Source organism: Neomonachus schauinslandi, chromosome 7 (genome assembly GCF_002201575.2).
Source record: "Neomonachus schauinslandi chromosome 7, ASM220157v2, whole genome shotgun sequence".
Lineage (NCBI taxonomy): Eukaryota > Metazoa > Chordata > Mammalia > Carnivora > Phocidae > Neomonachus > Neomonachus schauinslandi.
Window position 1 is genome coordinate 60,276,226 of NC_058409.1, and position 24,275 is coordinate 60,300,500.

Sequence of the window (24,275 nt, forward strand, 5' to 3'; positions counted from 1 at the left end):
TAGTTAAAAAGGAAGCAAAGAGTTTACTTATTAAATAAAATCAAAAGGAAAATGCTATCTTCTGTTTTTTTAGGAGCCCTAATGAAATGTTATTGAGTATTCTATCTTTATAACTTACAATTTCCAATGTCAAATCTTTTCGTATTACCCTGAGCCTATAGGTCACTTTTCTTTAACACTTCAATACTGGAAATATTCCTTCTTCAATGCCAGCCCTCTTGAAATCCTTCATGCCTTAACGGTTCCTTACTTTTTTTTTTTTCTTACTTTTTAAATAGTATCTTTGCACATCATTTTTCCAACATTTAGCCTAGACATAATACTTGATCAAAAATGTTGAAATGACTCATAAATTACACGTTTTGGCAACTTGGCTACACACCCTCAATAACTACACATTTGCTCCTAGGTTACTTCCCTTACCAAATAAAGCTCAAACAGTAGTAGTGTCTGGTATTTTGCAGTTCTTGCGTGTTCTTGTCTTCCACGTGGTGTGTGTGAAGTGATTTACCCTCATTTCCAATCTGTTATGGTTAGGGATATTAATACAAACCCTCTGAATTGAAAACAAAAATTCAACGGTCTCAAGCAAAGCCATTTTTAGTTGTTTTGACCTTAGTTAGGAATCAGAAATTTAGTGATTTTTCTCTCTAAAGTCTCAGATCAACTGGTAGTTATGATGGAGCAGTGAGGGAAGTTTACAATATACATTGAAGGAAATAACTAAGATACTGTTTTTCTATTCATACCTGAAAATGTTTTTTGAGTTCAAAGTTCAACTAAAAAAATAGTTGTTCCAATTCATTTGGTTAAGTAAATCCTTTCTAGTTACACTTGTAACAAAAGTTTATGTGTGTCAGTTCAGTGCTGGAAAGATAACAGTAGAAAGACCATGCTGTGCAAAGCAAGGTACATAATATATATAGACTTTGTCATATTTCTTAATAAATGGCATAAACTGTCTGAATAATTGATGGACACTGCTCACCTATTTTGCATTGAATGTTTGGGTATCTCAAGGCTCTTAGTGGAGGACAAGGTTAAAGTAACTGTCAGCAACTAATACTGTCACTTTCATTCAGAATCCAATTTCTACTGTATCTGGGGGTGTGTGAATCAATGACTTCCTACCTAAAGCAAGTCATTTAGGTTCTTGAAGTGTTCCTTCAGAGAAACGGCAATAGAACAGCTTTAAGATGCAGAACAACATAAATTCCCCCGAAAGAATCTTGACCAGCCATGAATTAAAATGCAGGTAAAATGAACAGAAACACTTCTCTTTTCCCATCTTACTCAAAAGGTGCCAATTTCAATTTTTTAACCTTTTAAGAAACTGTTCTTACTCATCTGACAGTAAGACAAAATTGGGAGGCTCTTGAGAGTTCGTTCTGATTTTTATTACACACCACAGACATGTTCACTAACCAGAGTAGGATGATTCTGTTCTCTTAAAATCACAGGAAATAGATTTCCACCTTCCCCCTTTTTTGATGTCAGAGGTGCATTTCAGATTATTTTGGGATTAGTTTACGGCAAAGTAAAAGAAATCATGGAAGGCAGTATATAAATGACATAATTACGAAGCTATTTTTGGAAGCCAGCGGTAACTTGCTGATTGAGACTAACAAGGCTATCGTAGTCACAACGCTATTACTCAGTTACTTCTATTTTGAACATCTACTGTTTACTGAACACCAAATAAAGTTCAAAGTGGTCCCTAAGAATCTTCAATTCCTTTCAGCCTTTTATGATCCAGCACCTTCCCAAAGCTTTTGAAGAGAGTACAAGTCCTTGCTTACTAGAAATCTTTCCTGTGCACACGGGAAACGTAGACAGTGCAACCACCTCCACTTCTTGTGCAGATGTGTGCTCTGAGAATCATGGCTGCTTTTTAGGCATTGACGGAGTATGAGCTGAAAATACTTGACCTGACTAATGTTACCTTGGCTTTAGATACTACACAGGGGAGTCTCTGGAGAGTATACTATTGTATTCCTGGTCCAAATTAAGGTTGGCATGGATATACTTAACCTTGTTTACACATACACCAAAGGTTTTTTTTTTTTTTTCCAGGAAGGAGGGAACATTGTATTCAACTTCAATTTTGAGGTAGGTAATAGTGAGAAAAAATACAAGACCCTCTAGGATCTAACCTCTGTCCACCTTTATAGGCTTATCGTCTTAATACTCCCCAAGTGGCACAACAAGCTAGGTACTTATGGTTCATGACATGCACATGGCTCTTAAATTCAGCTTAAGCACTGCTTCTCTGGCAGGAAATTCTTACCTCTAAGTTGTCACCCTTATTTTCTTCCAGAATCCTGGCATTATTTCAATAATAAACGCTATCACATTGCACTTTGTATAAATAATTTCATCTCTCTCATCTATTGCACTGTGCACTACTAGAGGACAGAAATTATGTACTTGTTTTTCTGTCTTCAGTGATAAGGTCCTGTATACTCCATAAATGCTTCTTGAAAGAAGGGTCAAATGTATAAATTCTATATACAAATGCTAGGTCTTTCCCACAAAACTAGGCAGAGACCTGTTCATTGTTCACTCTGTCCACCTGGAGAAGTCACTTCATTCTGACCTCTTCTATTGATGTGCATATTACTAAGATGCAGAAATCCGTTACAGATGACCTATTTCTATTATCCCCAGTGTGAAGAGGCTGTTTTGAACTTGAACATGGAAAGTGCCTGGCACAGGCATTTACGAGACACTGGACTTGAGTCCAAATTTTTTTAAGCTACGGAGGGAATTCAACAGACTAAGTGGCCTTTTAATTGACCATTTTTTAAGACTGCCCAGAAGGAAGACTGGCTCCTGCCATGGACAAAGCTGAGGCCATTCAGGAACCAAGTATCAGCACAGAACAATTTCCAGGAGAGATGGAATCAAAAAATTCTGGAGCCAGGAAAGAGGTTAGGGAGAGTATCCAAACCTTGGAAGCTGTGGACATCCGTGCCCACCATCCACCCCTTCCAGCCCTGCAGTAAGACTATGTGACAGAGGCAGTCTATCTGGTGCTAAATTGATCCTTAATCCTCTTCTGCATCCTACCACCCCACCAAGACTGCAACAGGAATATCTGAATATTCTGTGGGCCTAAAACTACCTACGCTGCCCTTTGGGGTAGAGAATAGGATTCAGTGGTAGCTCTTTGAAAAAAGTACATTAAAGAAGATGTTAATTGCTTTTCTTCATAGAATCCTCTATCTCCCAAAGACCTTGTGTTTCAAAAGGTCACAGTGTCTGGGGTCAGAAATAAGCTGCCTCCCACTCTGTTGAGCATCTACACACAGCAAGATTTTTTGTATGTTACCACAAACTTTTCAAAGAACTTATTTCTTCCTTCACTTTCCACCTACCTTCTCCAAAATGCCAAAATTAAAGAAATGCCCTAGAACTGATTATCTAGAATATTCTTCCCTTTATTCATATTAGATTTTTGTTAGCATATAAAAAATTAGTTGACATAGCTTTTGGAAAGTCTAGTTGGCAACAGAGTGGGACAACAGATGGCCACTCTGAAGCCAGACCCAGAAAGGTGACTTACTCTGCATGTATATGCTGATAAGAGTCCTATTTTTAGGATACCCTGAAAAGTCTTGACCTGACGCAAAGCCCAAGAGACAGTTCAGAGTAGGCACAATGATCATAACCTGATTCCCTGCCTAAAGCAAAATATACAACTTTTAGCAAGTGAGATATGCCAAAAATAGAAAATAAACAATTATATTGATAGCTTACAGCAGCTTTTATCTTTTTAAGAGGCAATGCTTAACAAGCTTTTCTTACATGTTTCCTAGAATTCTTTTCAAGTACTTTAAAGTGTTCTTTAAAAATAGATGGCTTTTAGTTCCAAACTTTGTTTCTACAGAAAGAGCTACTGGCAGACTCACTTTCAAATAACTCTAAATATTTTCTTAAAAAAAGAAAAGGAATTAATAGCTGAGGACAATATCTAATTAGTACTACCTACGATGGGCAATTTTTAGCTAAGATGTTTAAGTTCCTCTTAGCTTCAAAATTCTAACAGAATTTCAGTTGAAACTTAAGAAATGATAACTAAACTTATAATAACTGCTCTACTGCAAAATTTTTAAGTCACATTCCAAATGTTTCACTTGCTTTGATGGAAACCGTTGAAGCTCTTTCTTTGTTATCAAAACTCAAAGATACTTATGACAAGGTATATGGATAAGCAGATTTGAAAACTGTTACCATCACCTACTGAGTTATGCAGAAGATTCTAGTTCAAGTTGACACAAAAAGTAAACGATATTTAAAGTGCTGTATTTAAAAACAAACAAAATACAGTTTGTGTTTTGGGGCAATTAAAATAAGTGGAGACCTGACACTAAAAAGAATAAAAGAATGAAAAACACAAATAGGATAATCATTCTGTAATTAATTGTTCTATTTTGCTACTTTCACTCTAAGAATGCAGTCTTATTTAGAGAATGACAGCTGGTCAAATTTATGCTTAAGATCTTTATCCATACTTATCCAGAGTTTTCAGAGGCTACTATGCCAGTCAGCTATTCTAAACTCTTTTATGCTAAGTGTGAACATCTTCCCGGTACTACTCTTAAGTCTGATCTCATTTATCTTCTTCCTTAAGAACTGCATAGGCTTGTTATAAAAGGCTGAAACACCTGGGATACACTAGAGAGTTTGCTTCGAGGTACTCTGTTAATGCTCTGGTGTGACCAGAGGAAAAAGCAAGCATTATTAAATATGAATGCAATCCTTACCAACACAAATGGAACCTTTTTTTTTTTCCAATAAAAAAGCTAGTCCAGAAAAATGTCTCATTCTATAAGGATTTATCATTCCCGAATCACAGTGAAAGAAACTTGGGTCATTTGCCAATTTTGTTTTCTATTATGCGCCTTAGAGATACCTCACTAAAAACTGGTATCTGACATAACAGAATAACATTTGCAGAATGTAATATTGTAGTGATGGTATTGAGGTTGATTGTTACAGACATATTAACCTCTTCGAGTATTAAATGGTTACATCCTATTTATATAGAACATTGGTCCAATAATAAAAATAGAGAACAGCAGCTGGAAATTTATCTCATTCAATGTTCAGAGATAAAAGGGTTAACCATTCATTCCATTATTTTCTGTAAATAAGTCCTTTTTTCATACTGAAATCTGATAGCAATTAAATTCTGATATTCTTCCAAGCTACTGTATGAAGAGGATGCTGAAGGCCATCACTACACAGCATACTGCAACGTAAGGACTCTTCCGTTCACCTGTTGAAAAAAAGGGGAAGATATTCATGTTGATTAACTGAGTTTAAGTTAACATGGATATGATAAGGTTATTACTTACTACGGGAGAGGGGTACATAAGGCTCAAGATAAAGTTCTTACCTAGGAGGCCCATACATTTGGGGGGATGGGCCAAACAAGAACTAGATGCAGCATAAAAGCAAGTACAATATAGAATGAGTTAAATCATGCTGATTTATTTCTAAGACCACCTCCTTTCCGTGTGTTTAGAAAACCCTTAATGCACCAATTCCTGTGCCACTGCACAAACCCAGATATTGAAAAATACAACATAGAATGTAGGACACAGATCCAAGACAAATGATCTCAAATAATTCAATTAAGGGCAAAAAATATTGCTTCTTTTCCTGTAAAAAAGGGAAATTTCTACCTATAAAAAGAAATTCAACATATAATTTTTAGCTATAACTTTTTTCCTCAGTGGTAGCAATTCATGACACTTAAATGGGGAAAAATAAGCATTCATGGATGAACATAAACAAAGAGCGATCAGTAAAACTTCACTTGAAAAATGGGCATAAGCTACAAACCAAGAAAGAGACTCTTAACTATAGGGAACAAACTGATGGTTACCAGAGGGGAGGTGGGGGGGATGGGTGAAACAGGTGATGGGGATTAAGGGGTACACTTGTCCTGATGAGCACCACCTGATATATGGAAGTGTTGAATCACTATATTATACATCTGAAACTAGTATTACACTGTATATTAACTAGAATCTCTAAAGAAAGACTTCATGATTACTCTTGGGTTAGAAGTATAGAACTTAAAACAACCACTTATTTATATGTCAATTTTCACATGTGTTTTTTAAGTGTTTTTACTTGGAGACTTTCCTTTGCATGAAGTAGAATGGAGTTGGCTTGTGAAACTGTATAGAGACCCTGTAATTGTGAGTTATCCCAAACTCATCTCGTTCTTTCCTGCTTTTCATTTATTGAAGGGCTGTACAAAGCACCAGGCATTTATGCTGCTCGGGGGGATGCATAAGAAAGGAAGAAAGAAGAAGAGGGAGTGATGTGCTACTTCTAGAAATAATCATAGACATATACCTGGTGTCCTGTAGTAGAGACTGTTTATGTGTTTTTCTATGATGTTTATTATCAGCTCTCTTCCAGTAACTAAGTTTCTTCAGCAAGGAACTATTTTATTTGGCAAGTTTAATGACCTCTGGAAAATGTCAATCTTGACCATCCTCATCAACTAAAATCCTCAAGGTCGTTTTTATTTTCAGAGCTTCCTCGAAGAGCTCACAAGGTCATACTGCTATTAATTTTACCTTTGTGTCTGCTCAATGACAATATTCACAAAAGATATTATACACATACAAGTAAAAGAAACATTTGTTGTTTGTCTGAAAGTGTTTTTCTATCCATAGACATTGGGCTGCGTTCTAGCTAAAGGAAAATTTAAAATGCGAGACAAAAGCATTTTCACAATGCCACTATCTCAACTGGAAAAAAACAATTTTTTTTTTTTATTCTGGAAAAAAACAATTTTTAAACTAAAAAATAACTTGGGTCATCATTTTTAACCAATGTTAATTTTCTGGGCAACAACCCAAGTTATCAAGCCAAACCAAACCATTCAGACATAATTTTCAGGTGGACTTCATAAGCAAGCCAGTCACTCTAATTAGGGTTAGATACTCTGTCAATATTGTCTTATTAAACACCTAAAAAAAGAAATTAATATTGCCCTAAATTTTCCATCTGCTGGAAATTAAGTTTTGAGAAAGTTTTTCTCTTCCTCATCTTCCAACTCAGAATGCTATAATTTACATATGGGTTTCATTTTCCTGTTTTTAATTTTCTTAAAAGAGATTGCCATGTGGTAGAACTAAACATCTTTAGTTGAACTTGGGTAAGAATGTTACTTCTTGTCTGGTCTTAGGTCTGTTTAAGTGAATGTGAAACAGTTGCTGTAATGTGATGTGTAACATGATAAGATGATTTGGCTGGGCCTTTTCCTATTAAAATTGCATCCTTTCTTGGTGGATATATTCTGTGTCAAGATAAGAGAGGAGCATATGGCTGAGAAAGCAGCATATCAGCATCAACATTTTCTGAGCCATTTTGCCAAAATGAAAAGCTAATGCTTTCACATAATTGGCATGAACGAATACTTTAATTGAACCATTTAACCTATGACATTCGTACAGTCAAGAGAAAAAAATGAAAATAACTGACCAAGCAAAAAGAAAGGCACAGTTTATAATTAGACAAAAAAACAGATGATACTACAGGAAATCATTGAGAGCTACAGACTAGATGCCTTAAACTTTCAGCTGTACTTTTTTTTTTTTTAAATCTGGTCTTTTTTTTTTTTTTTAATTTTTATTCTTATGTTAATCCCCATACATTACATCATTAGTTTTAGATGTAGGGTTCCATGATTCATTGTTTGTGCATAACACCCAGTGCTCCATGCAGAACGTGCCCTCCTCAATACCCATCAGCAGGCTAACCCATCCTCCCACCCCCCTCCCCTCTAGAACCCTCAGTTTGTTTTTCAGAGTCCATTGTCTCTCGTGGTTCGTCTACCCCTCCAATTTCCCCCCTTCATTCTTCCCCTCCTGCTACCTTCTTCTTCTTTTTTTTTTTTCCTTAACATATATTGCATTATTTGTTTCAGAGGTACAGATCTGAGATTCAACAGTCTTGCACAATTCACAGCGCTTACCAGAGCACATACCCTCCCCAGTGTCTATCACCCAGCCACCCCATCCCTCCCACCCCACCCCCAACTCCAGCAACCCTCACTTTCAGCTATACTTTTAAGTGACAATTGTTGAAAACGGTCACCTAGGTTGGCTACTGAATGAAGCTGTACATACTTCTCTAATTTATTACACAAAATGGGTTTAAAATACCTTAACATTTAATTTAAAATCCCTTAATTAAAATCTTTTATTTATGAATTAGCAACTTCATAATATTAAGGTGAAAGCTCTACCTCCTAATTCCAGACTTTTTATATTTTTACCAATGAATATTCAGTATTTCTCTGATCCAGAGAATTTCACTGTATTAGAATGGTCTTGTTCTTCCATTATGTTCTCTCTTTGAAGTTTTCTTGAGGTACTCTTTGCACTCTGTTCCTTGACAATATTATTTCATTTTCTGGGTGACTTGGCTTTGAAACAAGCAATTTGGTTTACATGTATTTACATTTACTACTAGCTATCAGAATTGGCCATCAAGGGTGCTCTTCTGTCTCTTTATCTCTCCCTTCTTGGTTATTTTTAAAGTGATTAAGATTTCTACTGTTATTTCAGGCTTTGCAGCTGTTCAGCATGACTGGATGTCAGATAAGTCTGTACCACAAATCTCTATAAATCTAGGTTGGGCCCTCTCAACTTTGGCACTACTGACATTTTGGGCTCATTCTATGTAAGGGGCTGTTCTGTGCCCCTTGTAGGATGTTTAGCAACATCCATGATTTATACTCAGTATATGTCCCCCCACTCTAGTTGTGACAGACAAAAATGTCTCCAGACAGTTAAATGTCCTGATTGATAACCACTTATCTAGGGTTTACCTTTCTAAAGTCAGTGATCGTCTCTATAAAAGAAAGATTCACATGTCTATCACCCTATGAGATAATAAAGTATGACAAAGAACACTGAGGAAGGACAGGTTAACATGTTAAAAGCACTATGAATTCTCAAGAAGATGTCTGTTTCAATGGTCAATACATTAGATTGAGGGCCCCAAAAGTACTCTGAAACTATTTATAGTACACTGTCATTTTCTATAGCAAGACACCTGACAGGCCAACAAATCTTATAATCTCATTGTAACAGATTTTAAAAGGAGTTCTATATAATTTGGTATGACGCTGACAACTTCCACTGTTAATGGGTCTTGCCTATCACCAAAAGCTCAAGGGAAGAAAACCTGCTCCTTCACACTTACTTATGTTAGTGGCTAACAACATATTTCTGAAGTATGTTTTATTTAGAAAAACTTCTAAATGTTACAAAATCTTAGTTTGTAGTGGTTTTTAATCTTTAATCAATTTTGTTTCCTGTTATGGACCATCTTCTAAATTTTCCATTATCTATGATAAATGAATCCAAAAGAAAACAATACTCTAGATAGAAAGCAGCTTATCTAAGGGACATGACTCCTAAACTCCCCCTTCCTATTTAAAGTGATTCATTGGGGTGGGTAATTCAGGCTGTTGTCAGACTGGCTAACTAGACTAACCATCAAATGCAGCAACATTTTTCTCTTATTATGAAAGTCTCATAACTTTATAAAAGAAAAAAACAGTTACATACAAATTAAATACTGGAAGAGTACTAAAATCTAACTTTTTTTGGAGGGGGTCATGTAAATAATTCCAAAGAGGAGAAATATTCATTTTGTTCCATCCAAGTGGAACAATCACAAATGCTCTGTAATGTTTTTTTTGGAACTAGCTATGTTAAAAAGGGTATAACCTATTATTTGAGAATACTGGTGAATTACATCAGTAAAGTACATTTTAATTCATTCACTTGCCAATCATTTGAGAGTCTGCCATGAACTGGGCACTGTGCTAAGTGTTATATACATATAGGGATGGGATAAGAGTATACTATTATTTAAACATAAACACACGATGACACTACTAATTTTATTATGAAAAGTTAGAAGATAATCATATTTAACTTTAATCAATTAGAACAAAACTCAGCTATGATCACAAATTTGATAGGTGAAACAGTTAATGCTTTCCAAAAGCAACAAATAACATTCTAACATTCTTGGACTTAGCATAGGGGAATAAAATGAGTATGTTTAGATGGTTGCTTAGCAAGCCTTTCATTAGATGGGAAAGTTATCCTTAGTTATAAAAACAGTACACATTATACAGAGTAGCATGTTCTATACTATAAGCATGTGTGCATAAAACTGTACACATTTGTCTGAAATCTCAACACTAGGGAATGCATAGAATTTGATATCTGAATTAGATTTTTCTTGTAGTTTCCATCTTCCTGCTAATTAAGTATTATGAGGTATCTACCACGTCTAGCTTTAAATAGCATAAGGAAAAGAGTCTGGGGAATTCTACAAACTTCTAGAAGTGCACAAAATTGGGAAGCCTGGAGTTTTAAAACTGACATTTGACTTGTGTGAATATGCCATAAGTAAACTGCCCAACAATTTACAGCTGAAGATGTGGAGATTATAATAGACACTTACCAATTCTGGCGCACTTCCAAAATATACCCAACAATCTGCATAGAATAAAAAAGGAAAAAGTAGCTATTGATTATTGGGAAAGGTAAATCATTTTCTCAGTATCCTAGAGAGCATTCATTACCAACTGGCATTTTTACCTTCTGGTACTTCAAAACTGAAATTTATTTGATATTGAGCCACCATTTATGTAGGAAAGTAGGACACACTTGCTTACCAAATGTTAGTGTATATAAACTGTTACAAACTGGAATACATGTGGTATCCTAGGTTAAACCCACGGTAAACTAATACGTGCAGCAAAAATGTGCACAGGGCTTTTTATTGTAGAATTAATTCAGTCAACTTCAAGTGCTTTACTCTCAAAAGTAGAAAATACATATGCCATTTTACATAAACATTAATTTTGAGAAAATGGTAAATGAACACAGTTGGTTCGGGTGTTTTTGACATGAAAAAATAAAACTCTCATACTAAAGAAATTACTTTTACAGAATGTAGTTCTATATTTAAATGATTTATAACCATGAACTCCAATGATAGCATTTACATAACTATGTCAACTCAATAAGGAAGGATATAAAAAAAATATGTGCTTAGAGTACACTGTGTATGAGTCAACTAAATATGGCATTTAAAACACATACATTCTGGAAATAAGAATTAGAATGAAGATGTTCATCGCAATTCTATGAATGAATATACTATGAATTAAATACAAATTATATGCATATTTCACTTATTCAGCATGTATAAAAAGTACGAGCTTTAGAAGAAAATCAACTGAGTCATTCAATGAATAGAGATAGCTAAAAGATATAAAAACATTGTAGACAACTATTTTGTTGCTCTGACAAAAGAAGAGAATTATAAATGGTGTTATACAAGGCTACAAATCAAGATAAATTAGTGGTACTTAGCGGTACTTATTGCATAGGTTAGGACTGGTGTAACAAAATTGAAATACGTAAATTCCAGGGAAATTTATGTCATGCCTTTTTTTTTTTTTGCCCTAAGAGATGGCTGGCTGATGAATAATTATATATGCTTGGTTAAGACTGAAAGAAATTACTGTTCGATTAAGTTCTATATATATTCCTCCTCTGAAGTATAACTTCCTGACCTCAAAGCAAAAAATCTGTTACTTCAGATGACATGAAATGGGCAAAGATACAAGTTTATTTTGAAGGATGGACATTCTGACAGGTGCAACAATTTTACTATAGGAATAAAAGGACAAAAATCAAATATACTCTTGAAAATAATGTAGGATAACATAAAGGCCAGATTGTGCCTAAGTTTAATCCTACTTAATTGGTTGTATAACTGTGAGCAAGTTATTTTCTCTTTAATAGCACTCACCTTCATAGGCTTGTTATAAGGATTATATGTGTTATTACACAGAAATTCTTCAGAATAGTAACTAACATGTGCTGTGTTCAGTAATACATAGGTTAAAGGCACATGTGACAGTAACTTCAGATATCACTTAAAATTGGCTTACACGTCATCAAAAAATGGAAGACAATTGGTTAGTCATCTGCAATGCCATGGTTCCTTGATTCTAAAAACCTATTGATTATAACATGCACATTGATTTAAAGCTACTATGGATGAGGGCCTCAGAGGCGGGACACCCAAAGCTCCTCCATGGGAAGCTAAGAGTCCCACAGAACATAATCTAAAACCATATGATCACAATCAGGGTCATTTCAGGTTTGATAACCTAGAAATAACTCAAAGCATCATTAGGAAGTTGTTACAACACATATACTAAAAATTATACAAATGAAAAAAGTTTCCTAACTCAGGCAACTTAAGAGATTTATCAGTACCACTTTGGCCTTTCCCATATTTCCCTACCTAGACATATTTCTGTCATATGCCAAATGCTATTTATTAAAACACAAGAACTTTATTAGTTAGGAAAAACCAATACAATTACATTGCTTGGTTTCTATGGCTATAAGCCAATAAGTATATCTGCTGATAAAGCTAATCAGGTGTATGATAATAGGAAATGAGGCAAAGTACCAACTGTTTATTGCTGCTTTTTAATTCTCTATTATTTGAAGCAGCAAAAAAATTGTTATTTTCAAGAGTGAATTCATCAAGAACCTGTTTTATCCAATTAGGCTAGATATCTCTACTTAAACATGGAATATTCACTATAACGAAAGGGCAGTTTAATAAGTCTTATAAAAACATATATTGTAACAGAAAAGGACAATAGCCTGTTAAGAATTTCTCCCAGAGAAAATATTTCTTATATACAAGTGAAAATAAAATGGGGCCTAACATTTATATAAATAGAAGTAAAATTTTTTAAAAAGTCTTTTAATGGTTGACTGTATCAGTATATGGTTCAAAATATAGAAATAGGCATGCTATTTCTTTGGTATTACATGTAGGAGAAATATACTACTACTCAACCTCTACTGTAAGGTTGGCAGCCCTGAGAACTCCTTTTTTTAATGTAGCATGTAATGGATGTATTCCTGCTCCCCAAAGAATGAGGAGCAGACTTTTCCACATGCAACCTACTTTCTTCACAACAACATCAGACAAGCATAAATATTCTATTCTACTATGTGATTGTTTTTATAATGAAATAAACAGTTAAATATCTTATTAGCTGGATGTTATGTATTATATTACAATACCAAGCAACACATCAATGAGGATGTTTACTGGTTTCCACCATATGCTTTAAGTCAATAGTCAGGGGTTGCAGAAAAAAGGAAGGAAGAAATAAAACAATGTGGTTGGGTGGAAAGGCTTCACGCACAGCTAAGCAACAAGTAAGATTATACAACTTTGACAAAGGGACAATGTACTATATAATTTCAAAAAATGGACAAAGTGAGTGAAGACTAAGTGCAAGAGGACTTCAGAGAAAAAAACGTGGTGAAAAGTCAATGTTTACAAAGGAAGAGGGGCATTGTCATAAAAACTGATGGACAAATAACATCAGTAGGTTAAATAAAATCCCTCAGGCTAATAGCAACAGATAATCAGTTTATTAGAACAGGATTAGGGATTTTTAATATCCAAACTCGTTAAAGGTTCTATTTATTCCTTTATACATGTTTGAACAACCCTAGGAAATAAAAAGGAAGAAATGGTAACAAAAGCCAAATAATTTAGATGACAGAATGTCTGAATAAATGCTAATTATGTCCTCAAAGATAGCATGGAGGTGAAGGAGAGAAGCAGAAATTATTATTCTCATAGCTGACTATATCACCTTGCCTCTTACAGATTTTTATTAGTGGAAAAACAGAATTTGATGTTGCAGGATCCTTATTTGGCCCAATATAGGTGCTGGAGATAATTATTCCTATGTGCAGTGTTCTTTCATTCTTTTATTTCTTAAAATGATTAAGAGGTATAGGCTTTTATTAAGAAAGGATTAAGGTAATTTTTCATAGAAATTAATAAATATGCAAGGCGAAGAAAATTTACATAGCTTCCACCACATAGTCTCTGTTTTTTTATATACTTTTCCTTTTGGCTGAATTCAACATGTATTTTTGTGTTATGAAGATGGCACTTTAAAATTTTAATTCTGTGTGGTATCATACTGAGCTCAAATTTTTTTCAGGGTGTGAACATATAAGAGATGTGTCAAGCCCAAGACTTAATTTTTATTACTGCTTTATGTAAGCTAAATAAATTTCTCCAAAGATATTTGCTTTCTGATACTAATAGGGAGCCCATATGATTAGAGCAGTCTTGGACTGGAGAGGGAAATGTCTACATTATATTTTTATGGACACAGTGCTTGCAAACTGTTTTATGCTTCAAAAACATGACAACCAACTTTTGTTTTTTTTTTTAATAACCAACTTTACTAATTATTGCATAAAAAATTAAGGCCAAACACTATCTTTGAAAGTGTTAAACTGTATTTCTAATCCCAGAAAAAAACCTGTCGTATCTTTTTAAGTATACTTTTTATTGACACATGTCCGGTCCCTTCTGATATTTATCTTTTTATTTATTAAGATTCTGTGCATACAAAGTTTGCAGATTTAAAAATAGAGGGAGAATGTAAAAAGTTATTACAAAACTAAGTTACATATAGGAATTAGATTATTTAATGACTTTTATGGTAATTTACCTTCAATGTCTATAGGATCTAATTTGGGTGATTAGATATCATTAGTAACATACCCAGTTTTATTTTTGTCCAGGAGGCTGGGTGCCAAGGATCGGATATAAGCACAGGTACATATAAGCAGCAAGATTACAGTCAACAGACTCTGAAAATTGAAAATGGCAGACTAAAAAGAGAAAAAGAAAAATTAATATCACAAGAAAAACAGCATAGGTAAAAACTGCTAGACAATTCTATATTAAGAATCGTACTTTTGTTCTTCTCAAAGACAAACAGAATGGCATGTCTGAGAACACTTAAAACCCCAAATCATAAGGTATTCCAAGAGTGTACTTTCCTCTCCATTCTTTGGGCTAAGGAATGCAGAAGATGCAACAAAAATTCTAAATTCGAGAACTTGAAAACACTACCAAAAATGTCATGAATCTAAAATATCTCACCAAAACTGAATCAATATGTAATTAATACAGATGTTCTAGGAGCCCAGTCTACTAGGTAGGACATAAGTTTACAGGCTCTGAGCGTAGCTGGCTGTATGACTTCAGCTGAACCATTAACCTCAGTCTCTCTTTCACATCCGTAAAACTGGGTGGAGAATGGGGATATAGACTAAATGTTGGCTAAGGTTTCTTTCAATTCTGAAATTCTGTTAGGATAAGAATGCTCCACATTTAAGCAATCATGTTGCATGCACTAATACTAAGCTATTAGGTTTTGGTGAAGAAAAACCACTTGCTCTTTCACTGCTCATTCTTAAAAGTTACTCAAAAAATTTAACAACGGAATCACAGGAAATCAGTTTTCCAATCAAAGGAAAATGGAGGTGGACTCAACCTCTTCAAAATTCAGCTCAAGCATCATCTTCTCCAGGAAGTCTCCTTGAACCCACTGACCTCCCCTCTCCTTTTTTTCACACAGAACTCTCCTTTCTGTTCTCACAGGAACTGTTATACATTTTATAATACTCATCCCTGAAAGTGGACGTCTCATCAGGCTCTGAACTCCAGGATATGACTGTGTACCTACCAAATAGGAGACCAGTAAGTAATGGCTGAATAAATAAAACATTTTTTTGAAAGTGCAGGAATACCATTATATATATATATATATAACAATAATATTTCCATTACATAAGGTAGATAAAATATATCAGTCTCACACAGTAGCTAGCAATATGCTTCTTTAGTAAACTCAGAAGGACCTTCTATGGTGTCAGAAGTTAGACAAAGAGTAAGAGTTACAAAATTTTTTGAGAAAGGCAAAATTGTTACTTACAAATAGTAAGTGCTACCTGAAAAGCCCAAAAGAATCCAGTGAAAAATGATTATACACAACAAGGGAATTGAGTAAGGTGGCTGGGTACCTAACTAAAATATTTAGATCAACAGCCTTCAGAATTACGTTACCAACTAGCGGAAAGACATAACGGAAACAAAGTTTCTACTTATAATAGCAAGTAGAACAAAAAGCTGAAATATCTAGGAATAAGCTTAACAAGAAGTGCAGCACTGGCATTAAAGAACAAAACTGGCAAAACCTTTAAATGTACTGAAAAAATAAAAGTAGAATGGAGTGGTATACCATGTTCTTACATTGGAAGGCAACATCATAAAGCTAATCTATAAATTTAAAGTGAACTCAATACCAGTTATTTCTGAAATACACAACTGATTCTGAAGCTCATATGGAAAAATAAATAAGCAAGAACAGCCAGGAGAATCCTAAAACAAGAACGAACCTTGTCAGAAACTGTCAATATTTTTTAACCTGTTACATACTTTTATGATAAGTATTTACAAACTATTCAAAACATTAAGAAATTATACATGGTATTTACCAATATTCTTAAAGACAAAAAAATGCTTAGGTACAATGCTAAGCAGTGGGGAAAACAGCACAAAAAATTCCATTATCAGCGTATCTTCAGCTATGTAAACGTTTATGCGAACAAGAGGGGGGAATGCATTATCTTTGGAAGGTTTTTGGCCCAATTCTCAACTTTTCTGGAATTCTCAAATTATTTTTATGGTCTGAAAAAGATAAAATTTGTAATTACTATTTTAATAGTTGTTTTGTATGCAAATCATTTCTTTCTTTTTTTTTTTTTAAAGATTTTATTTATTTATTTGAGACAGAGAGAATGAGAGACAGAGAACATGAGAGGGAGGAGGGTCAGAGGGAGAAGCAGACTCCCTGCCGAGCAGGGAGCCCGATGCGGGACTCGATCCCGGGACTCCAGGATCATGACCTGAGCCAAAGGCAGTCGCTTAACCAACTGAGCCACCCAGGCGCCCGCAAATCATTTCTTCATGGATATACAAAGGATAAAGTTTAGTATATCTTGGTTTCTTATTGAATTGGATTTTAATTTTACATTTGTGAAAGGCGTACAAATTTTATAACTTGAAATAAACCAATAAATGAACTCTAAATTCTATATAGAAAACAGTAAGTTTTTCACAATGTTTATCTTTCAAAAATATTTTGAACATGTATGTGACTATATTAATATAGTACCTGATAACAACCTCATGAAATACAAAGCACAGATTTCTTTCCAGCCAACATAACGAAACCTGTATCTAGTAACTACTCTGTCTGGACCATGAGGCTAGACACAGGATTAAAAAGGTACATAGCACAGGATTCCTTCCCTCCAGGAGTCTGTAGCTAACAACAATAACTGATATTCACTGAAGGCTTATTTTAGATTATTTTACTTATCCTCATATATTTGAGGTAGGTGTTACTAATACCTGTATTTTATATATGAGACAACTGAGGCATACAGCAGTTATAATCAACTTAGAACAGGACATATATTTTAAAAATACCTAGCAATTCTTTGTAGCATGTACTGAGTGGCGACTGAACCATACTGGCAAAAAATGCTGTTTTCATAAAGAAAAATCAGGAAAAGCTTCAAGGAGAAAGCAAGGACTGAGTGAAGTCAAGAAAGCGCACAATTAGGTTGGCAAATAGAGGACAGGCTCCAGAAGAGACAAAAGCATGGAAAACATCCTCACAGTATCAGGAATTTGCATGTTTAAGGAATAATGTACAGGCTTATTGTATTAAGCAAAGGACTGATGTAGTAGCGTGGCTGGAAAATCAGTTTGCAAAGTAGGTTTATCATGTTCCTAATGGAGTATCTAAATTTCACAATTTTGCAATGTGTACTTTTTCTTTCCCTGAAATGTCTAGTGAAAAAAAAATGCTGAAATGATATGATGTCTGGGATTGGTTTCTAAATAATTCATTATGTGTGGTGGGAGGTGTGGGGTTGATGATGAAATGCCGAGGATGTGAGGCTTCATTATACTCTTCTTTCTACCTTTGTATGTTTGAATTTTTATATAATAAAAGATTTTAAGAGGCACTTAAAGACATGCCTATTATTACAGAAGTGGGGTGTGTATATATACATTTGTGTGTGAAACCATTTATAAATGAAAACCATTTACAAATGTGCAATATATGATACATACAACTTTGTTTCTGGGGTTTATAGACCCTAAAATTTAAACAAATAATCTTAGGTGGTAAAGTCTTTTAGATTCAAACAAGAATGTTTCAAAGCTATAGACATTAGCCTACCATTTCTTACCCTACCTAAGTATTCCTTTTAATGCTTAGCATCTGTTGTCCGCTGATATAAAATTTTCATCTCAGTTTTAAAAGAAACAGATGTTCCTATTCTTGTAGAAAAAATAATTGGGATTTTCAATAGGAAAACGTTATTAAAAAGGAAGAAGTTAAGAAAAAAAGCAAGCATAGTCGATCACAAAATAGAGGAAAAGATTTAAAAAAGGTAATGGAAGTAAAATTCATTTACTGTTTAATTTTTTTCAGATCATGACATCCTTTTCAAGGTACTCTGTGTTTCTGCACAGGCCATCTATTTTTGCCTGCCTGGTGAACTGACTTAATCTTCGGGTTTCAACTCAAGAGTCACCTCCTCTGTGAAGTCTTCCCTGTCCCCACTTGCCATATGAAGCAGTCAGGATTGTAGTGCAGGTGTGTATCATAGATAGCACCCATCAAACTGTATTGTAATGGTCTCCTCTATTTTACTGAGGTTCACATCGACCCCTTGTGCCTATTAAAATAGAGCACAGAAGTCACTGAAAAATGTTGAATGAACAGGAACTTGAAAACAACTGCAAATAATGAACATTTCAACAAATTCAAGAGCATACTTAAATTCCAAATTAACAATGCATGATATTAAAAAAATGTAGATTAGACTGCTGAATATTTGGCTAACTATTCAAGAGAAACTGCAACACATGGCTCTGCATTGATACTTACTTGTCAATGATATTTTGGAAAATGCAGACGGAAGAAACAAATACCCCCATGTTTATGTTAAGGGCCCAGGCTGGAGGGTAAAATAAAGGCCTGAGGTAATTCCCTCTCAACATTTCAATCTCCTTATATCACCAACTGGAATTCAGAGAAAGTTCTACCAAGAAGCCAGCTTCAAAGTACTTGCATATGGGACAATGAGTGTTTTTGACTCCACCTAATTTGTTAAGAGATATACATCTTCCAGAGGTGTGGATGACCTGACCAAGTAGGCTAGCTGGCTGGCGTCAAATTCCACAACCTCAATTCTCAAATCTAAGGTTTACCTACTTTTCAGTCAGGCAGTGCCAGGGAGTTTAACAAGTTTAGCTAACTATTAAATATCAAATAATGTACACTGCAACTAAGGAGTTATAAAATACAACGCATTCCTTCTGGAGGCTCTGGGAAAAGAATCTGTTTTCTTGCCTTCTCCAGTTTCTAGAGGCTGTCTGCAATCCTTAGCTAGTGACCCCTCATCCCACTGACCTTGATACTTCTTTTGTGACTATGATCCTATTGCCTCCCTCTTAAAGGGAAACTTGTGATGAATTGATCCCCCTCCCCATTCCAAATTTCTTAATCACATATGTCGGGTCTCTTTTGCCAAGTAAGATAACATATTTACAGGGTTTTATTTTTGTTTTTAGTGGGGGAGGGCATTCTGCTATACCAATGAACACTTCCGTTTTATTAAGAGGTATCCAATAACATTCCCTAGACTCTCTGGAGCACAACCTCAAATATAATCAGAACGGTAACACTTGGGGTTGTGGAATACAGCAGCCTTGCCCTTTTGACGGTTACTCTCGCAGTTGTGTTCATTCTTCTAAAAAACTGCAATGGACATCCTAAACTGTTTTTCTCCAAAGGCCCCTTTTATTATCCCTCCACGCTCCAGACCTATCTACTACTCATAGACTTTGATATGCTTCAAATAATTAGTACTATTTTACTAAATTAAATTATGCAAACCAGAAAGAAATCAACTTGATGAGTCACTTTGTATAATCATTCTGAAGTAAATCACAATTTGTTAGGCCTTCTGAAATAACGAAAATAATTCACTTTCATCTGGCCACCACTACAGTAGATGAAATAATTTATCAGTGAATAGATGAAGATTTGTTGATGCAAAGCTTAGTGCTAAAACAAAAAACTACTTGCGATGTTAACACATCTTTTAAAAAACTCTCTACTCTCAAGTCAATCTGAAGTTAGGAATATTTTCAGATTCAATTTTTATCATTTTATCTATGAAGATACAATTTCTTGTTTTCAGTCACAAGTGAATGTTAAAACTATATTCATTAAGCTTGGTTATAAAGGCAAGAATTCAGCGTAAGGTTTTGTTTTTAGATGTATATATAAAAATAGTTTAAGAAACCATCCAAAACATTACGAATAGAGAGAAAACAGGGGAAAAGATCCCAGCAGTATAAAGGCACAAAGAAGCAATGAGAAAGGCAGCAGAAATATACATATTAATATGCTGAACAGTTGTCTGGAGTGCTCAGTGACTGGTTGCTAACTGTACTTAATCTACAGAAAAGACTACAGTCTTCATTAGTTCTGGATCACTTGAGCTCCCTACAGCTTATTTATTTATTTTTAGCATTATCAAAATAAACTGTTTAACCAATATGTGGATTAAGGGCCTTCTTTATGCGTAACACTACATGGGAGCTTCAAATGTTGATTGCATCTTACGTGGAATTAACGGACATATTAATTCCTCGGTTTAACTGGAATTCACTTTAAAACAAGAATTGAATACCAAAGACTTACAATTTTTAAAACTCCAAATAGTAACAATTTTACTTGTTTTAAGACTTACGGCTTTTACACAAAACTAGTCATTTATCCCACTCAGAAGGTAAAAGGACCCAGAAATGATATTCCTGACCTAATTGTGATAAAAACTATACAGTACTGCAAAAGTGGGTCAGCATTTTATCACATACAAATCTAGGTCAGACCAGCATTTTCCAACTAGTTTCTACTTGTAAATTTATATGTACCACTCTTTTCTCTTAAAATGGAAAACATGGAAATGCAGGGATAAATGAAGCCTGTATATAAATGTGCAAACACACCCCTCCCCACTTGCCCAAGATAAATGACCATAGGTGATTAATATTTCCATTAACACACAGAAATACTGACATTTTATTTTGGTGTTATTAGCACCTAAGTTCAGCCTTTGTTGCTTACTGTAAGGCAGCACTGAAATTGTACCCCATATGCAAATTATCTTGGTTTAATTTGAAACCAAGAAACCAGGATTACTTAATGTCTTGATGTTAAAAACCTCTTAACATCAGTGGCCATTAAACATTTGCATTATTTAGGAAGTAATCCAGTATATTAATTTGTCCTTGGATAAATCTGCACCTCTATATTATTAGTTTAATTTCACTTGTAAAATGAGGAGCTGGACTAAATAGCCATTTGATCTCATTGGTCCTGTTTCAAAAATGTAGACCTTTTCTATTTAACCTTTCCACTTAAAATTAAGAACTTTCATGACTATGAGAAAAGGTACAGTTCAGAGTAGAAGCACCTCACTGCAGTGTTCTCCCCTGGCAATATAGGTGGTCATTTGCACTTATTTTCATCTCCTTGTCATGGTATCTATAATGTATCTGCTGTGTTTGTGTTGCTTAGTTTCAGAGCGATTTTACAGACACCAGAGATCTAAATATAAAACAAGGGGATCAAAGGTGTTAATAGGAGAAAGTATACATAGAACCATGATAAGCAGACTTAAAAAAAATATGAAGGAATAATACTTTACATGTTGATAACTTGTTAAGACAAAAGTATTCCAAAGGGCAAACTGCAAATCCTGTTATGAAGAAAAGTGTTCTGACCATGCAATTGGAAATGACAAAGATTGATAAAAGGGAAAAACTTTTCAATATTTGGAGTCAAATGTGGTATGAAGCCTGGCTGTTCATAAGAATCACTTGAAGCTTTTGGGCGCCTGGGTGGCTCAGTCGGTTAAGTGTCTATCTTTGGCTCAGGTCATGATCCCATGGTTCTGGAATCGAGTCCCACATTGTTGGGCTCCTCCCTCTGCCCCTCCCCCCACTCATTCTCTCAATCTTTCTCTCTCTCAAATAATAAATAAAATCTAAAAAAAAAGAATCACTTGAAGCTTTTAAAAACTATCGATGCCCAGAAATTTGGACTGAATTGGTTGGCCATCTCATTTCTCAGAGCTCTTTCCACTACACATGTTGTTTCTCTTTATCATAACAGAAAACACGTGGAATTTACTTATTTAATAATCTCCTTCAGTGGACTGTGAAGTCCTTAAAGACACTTAGCATATTTACATGACTCTGTTTCCCCAGATGTGCAATCCTTTGAGTACTAACTCTACCTGTCATTGTGAGGTAGATACTAGAAGACCTGGTCTCTACTTTAGAAAACTCCTAGAGAGGGAAGAAATATATGCAACAATGTATTGCTGTTTTTTTGTGGTAAGTGCTATGGCTGGAGGTACACTGGAGGTATATACATGGACTGTGGATGCCCAAATGGAGACCCAGGAGAAGAAAATAGAAGGGGTAGGGAAGGATTTTTGAGAAGAGATGAAACTTGAGATAAATCTTGAAGGATACTAAGAGGGAGAACAAGGCACTCTGAAGTTCTTTTTTTTTTTGAAGTTCTTAAAAGTTTAAATACTGTTAATCTTAAACACAGTATCTGTCTTGCTATTAGCTAGTTGATAAGACACTAAGATGATGAAAATGGATCTTTGACTTGTACTATGAGTAGAATAACTAAACTTCAGCATCTAGGAAGAAGTACAAGAATTAAGAGTGACAATTTCTAGGGGCACCTGGCTGGCTCAGTCAGTAGAGCATGTTTCTTGTTGCAGATACAGATTACTTAAAAAAAGAAAAAGTAACAGTCTCTATTCTTTTTAAATTGAAAAAGGAATCAAATTCTCTAAGTAATAGTTCTCTAATGACACTCTTTAAGAGCAAGTATACTCATCCGATCGTGTGGTAGGTAGGCAAAGAAGCTGGAGTACATTCTTGGCTAGGAAAGGAGTAACCTGTCAATAGACTGCCATTTTCTCTGTAAGTTCTCCAGGAAAGACGCTGTGACTTATGCCCCATTTATAATCAGTAGTTGGGCTAAAGCAAGAAACAATGAGTTTTCGATTAAATGTCTAAGGGTTTAGTGTTGTATGGGGTACTGCAGGAACCTCTGGAAACATAAGCTCAGTAACTTTCACCCCACAATAGCTTTTTTGGGGGTCATGTTTGCTTTTGATACTATAATCATCCTTTCCCCAGAAACATGCTTATAAATGCAACATTTGGCCCGTGGATTTCATTAAGTTCACCCGGTGTAGAGACGGTTGGCATTTACTATAACAAAGGTAAAAGGGCTTCAGACAGCTTGGGAGATTTCAGTATTACTACTACTGTATCTGTCCTCCGGCCATGCTGGCTCTACCTTTTTTTTCTCTGCCTGAAAACGTAGGCATTTCTTTTGAAAACTTTTCATGACTCATTTTAAATTTTCCTAAGAGGCCCAAACTACCAAAAAATCTGCAATAACACAAAATCATAAATACAACCGTAAAAATGTGTGGGGAAGGAAGGTCCGAGGCCAAACGCCACCCCAAGTACATTCCTAGAAGAAAAACCACTTCTCCAGAGATCACCAATGTTTAAAATCTAGTTTGTAGAGTAGGAAGAGCCTGAAAGGTCACTAACTCAACAGACGAAAATTAAGAGGTGGAGCCTGGGGTTTCTAAAGACAACAATGAAAACACCTGGGCCAGCCTGCCCTCAGACATTAGAGGACGCGAAATAACAAGCGCAAACTCAAGAAGCTCCATGCCTCCAAGGGTCAATGACCATAGAGAGTCTGTAAAAACGACTGGGTTAAGCCAACCAGCGCACTTCTTCGAAACAAGCCAGAAAGGTGGAGTGTGCGGGAGGCGCTGGGACCTGCGACCGCGGGGTCTCTCGGGCGGTGGGCCCTGGTTCTCCCTGGCTGGGCGTGCAGGGGCCACATGGTTTCCGGGTCTGAGCATCTTCCGAGCCCCGGCAGAATCAAGCTAGTGACAGGGCTCCCTGGCCCGCGCACCGAGGGCCGCCGCCCAACCCTCCAGCCCTAGCTCGCGCCCACAGCCCCTTCACAAAGCCAGGCTGCGACCCCACCGCCCCAATTCTTACCATAGTGAGGCCGGCGAAGCCCCAGCCACATCACCCTTCCGGGCCCAGGGCGGAAGAGGCGTGCACGCCCCGCCTGCCCTTCTCGCTCCCTC

The 24,275-nt window shown here is 35.6% G+C and overlaps 1 protein-coding gene and 1 non-coding gene across 2 annotated transcripts; both read right to left on the bottom strand.

Moving 5' to 3' along the window:
• Nucleotides 1-1,338: 1,338 nt before the first annotated feature.
• Nucleotides 1,339-24,256, bottom strand: TMEM167A (transmembrane protein 167A). Its single transcript, XM_021701860.2, has 4 exons — nucleotides 24,184-24,256; nucleotides 14,689-14,798; nucleotides 10,516-10,550; nucleotides 1,339-5,281 (listed from the first exon to the last, which is right to left on the bottom strand). Exons 1-4 carry the CDS (start codon nucleotides 24,184-24,186, stop codon nucleotides 5,211-5,213), a joined length of 219 nt encoding a protein of 72 aa, XP_021557535.1. The 5' UTR covers nucleotides 24,187-24,256; the 3' UTR covers nucleotides 1,339-5,210.
• On the bottom strand, nucleotides 12,916-13,051 carry LOC123325446. Its single transcript, XR_006540450.1, has one exon. It is a non-coding gene; the product is annotated as a small nucleolar RNA U109 (small nucleolar RNA).
• Nucleotides 24,257-24,275: the final 19 nt, after the last annotated feature.

What these genes read in the sequence shown, in the direction of transcription:
- TMEM167A (XM_021701860.2), bottom strand. An exon ending in CTGGACAAAAATAAAACTGG is followed by an intron (nt 10,551 to 14,688) that starts GTATGTTACTAA and finishes TATTCTATGCAG; the next exon opens with ATTGTTGGGTATATTTTGGA. An exon ending in TTGGAAGTGCGCCAGAATTG is followed by an intron (nt 5,282 to 10,515) that starts GTAAGTGTCTAT and finishes TTTTTTCAACAG; the next exon opens with GTGAACGGAAGAGTCCTTAC.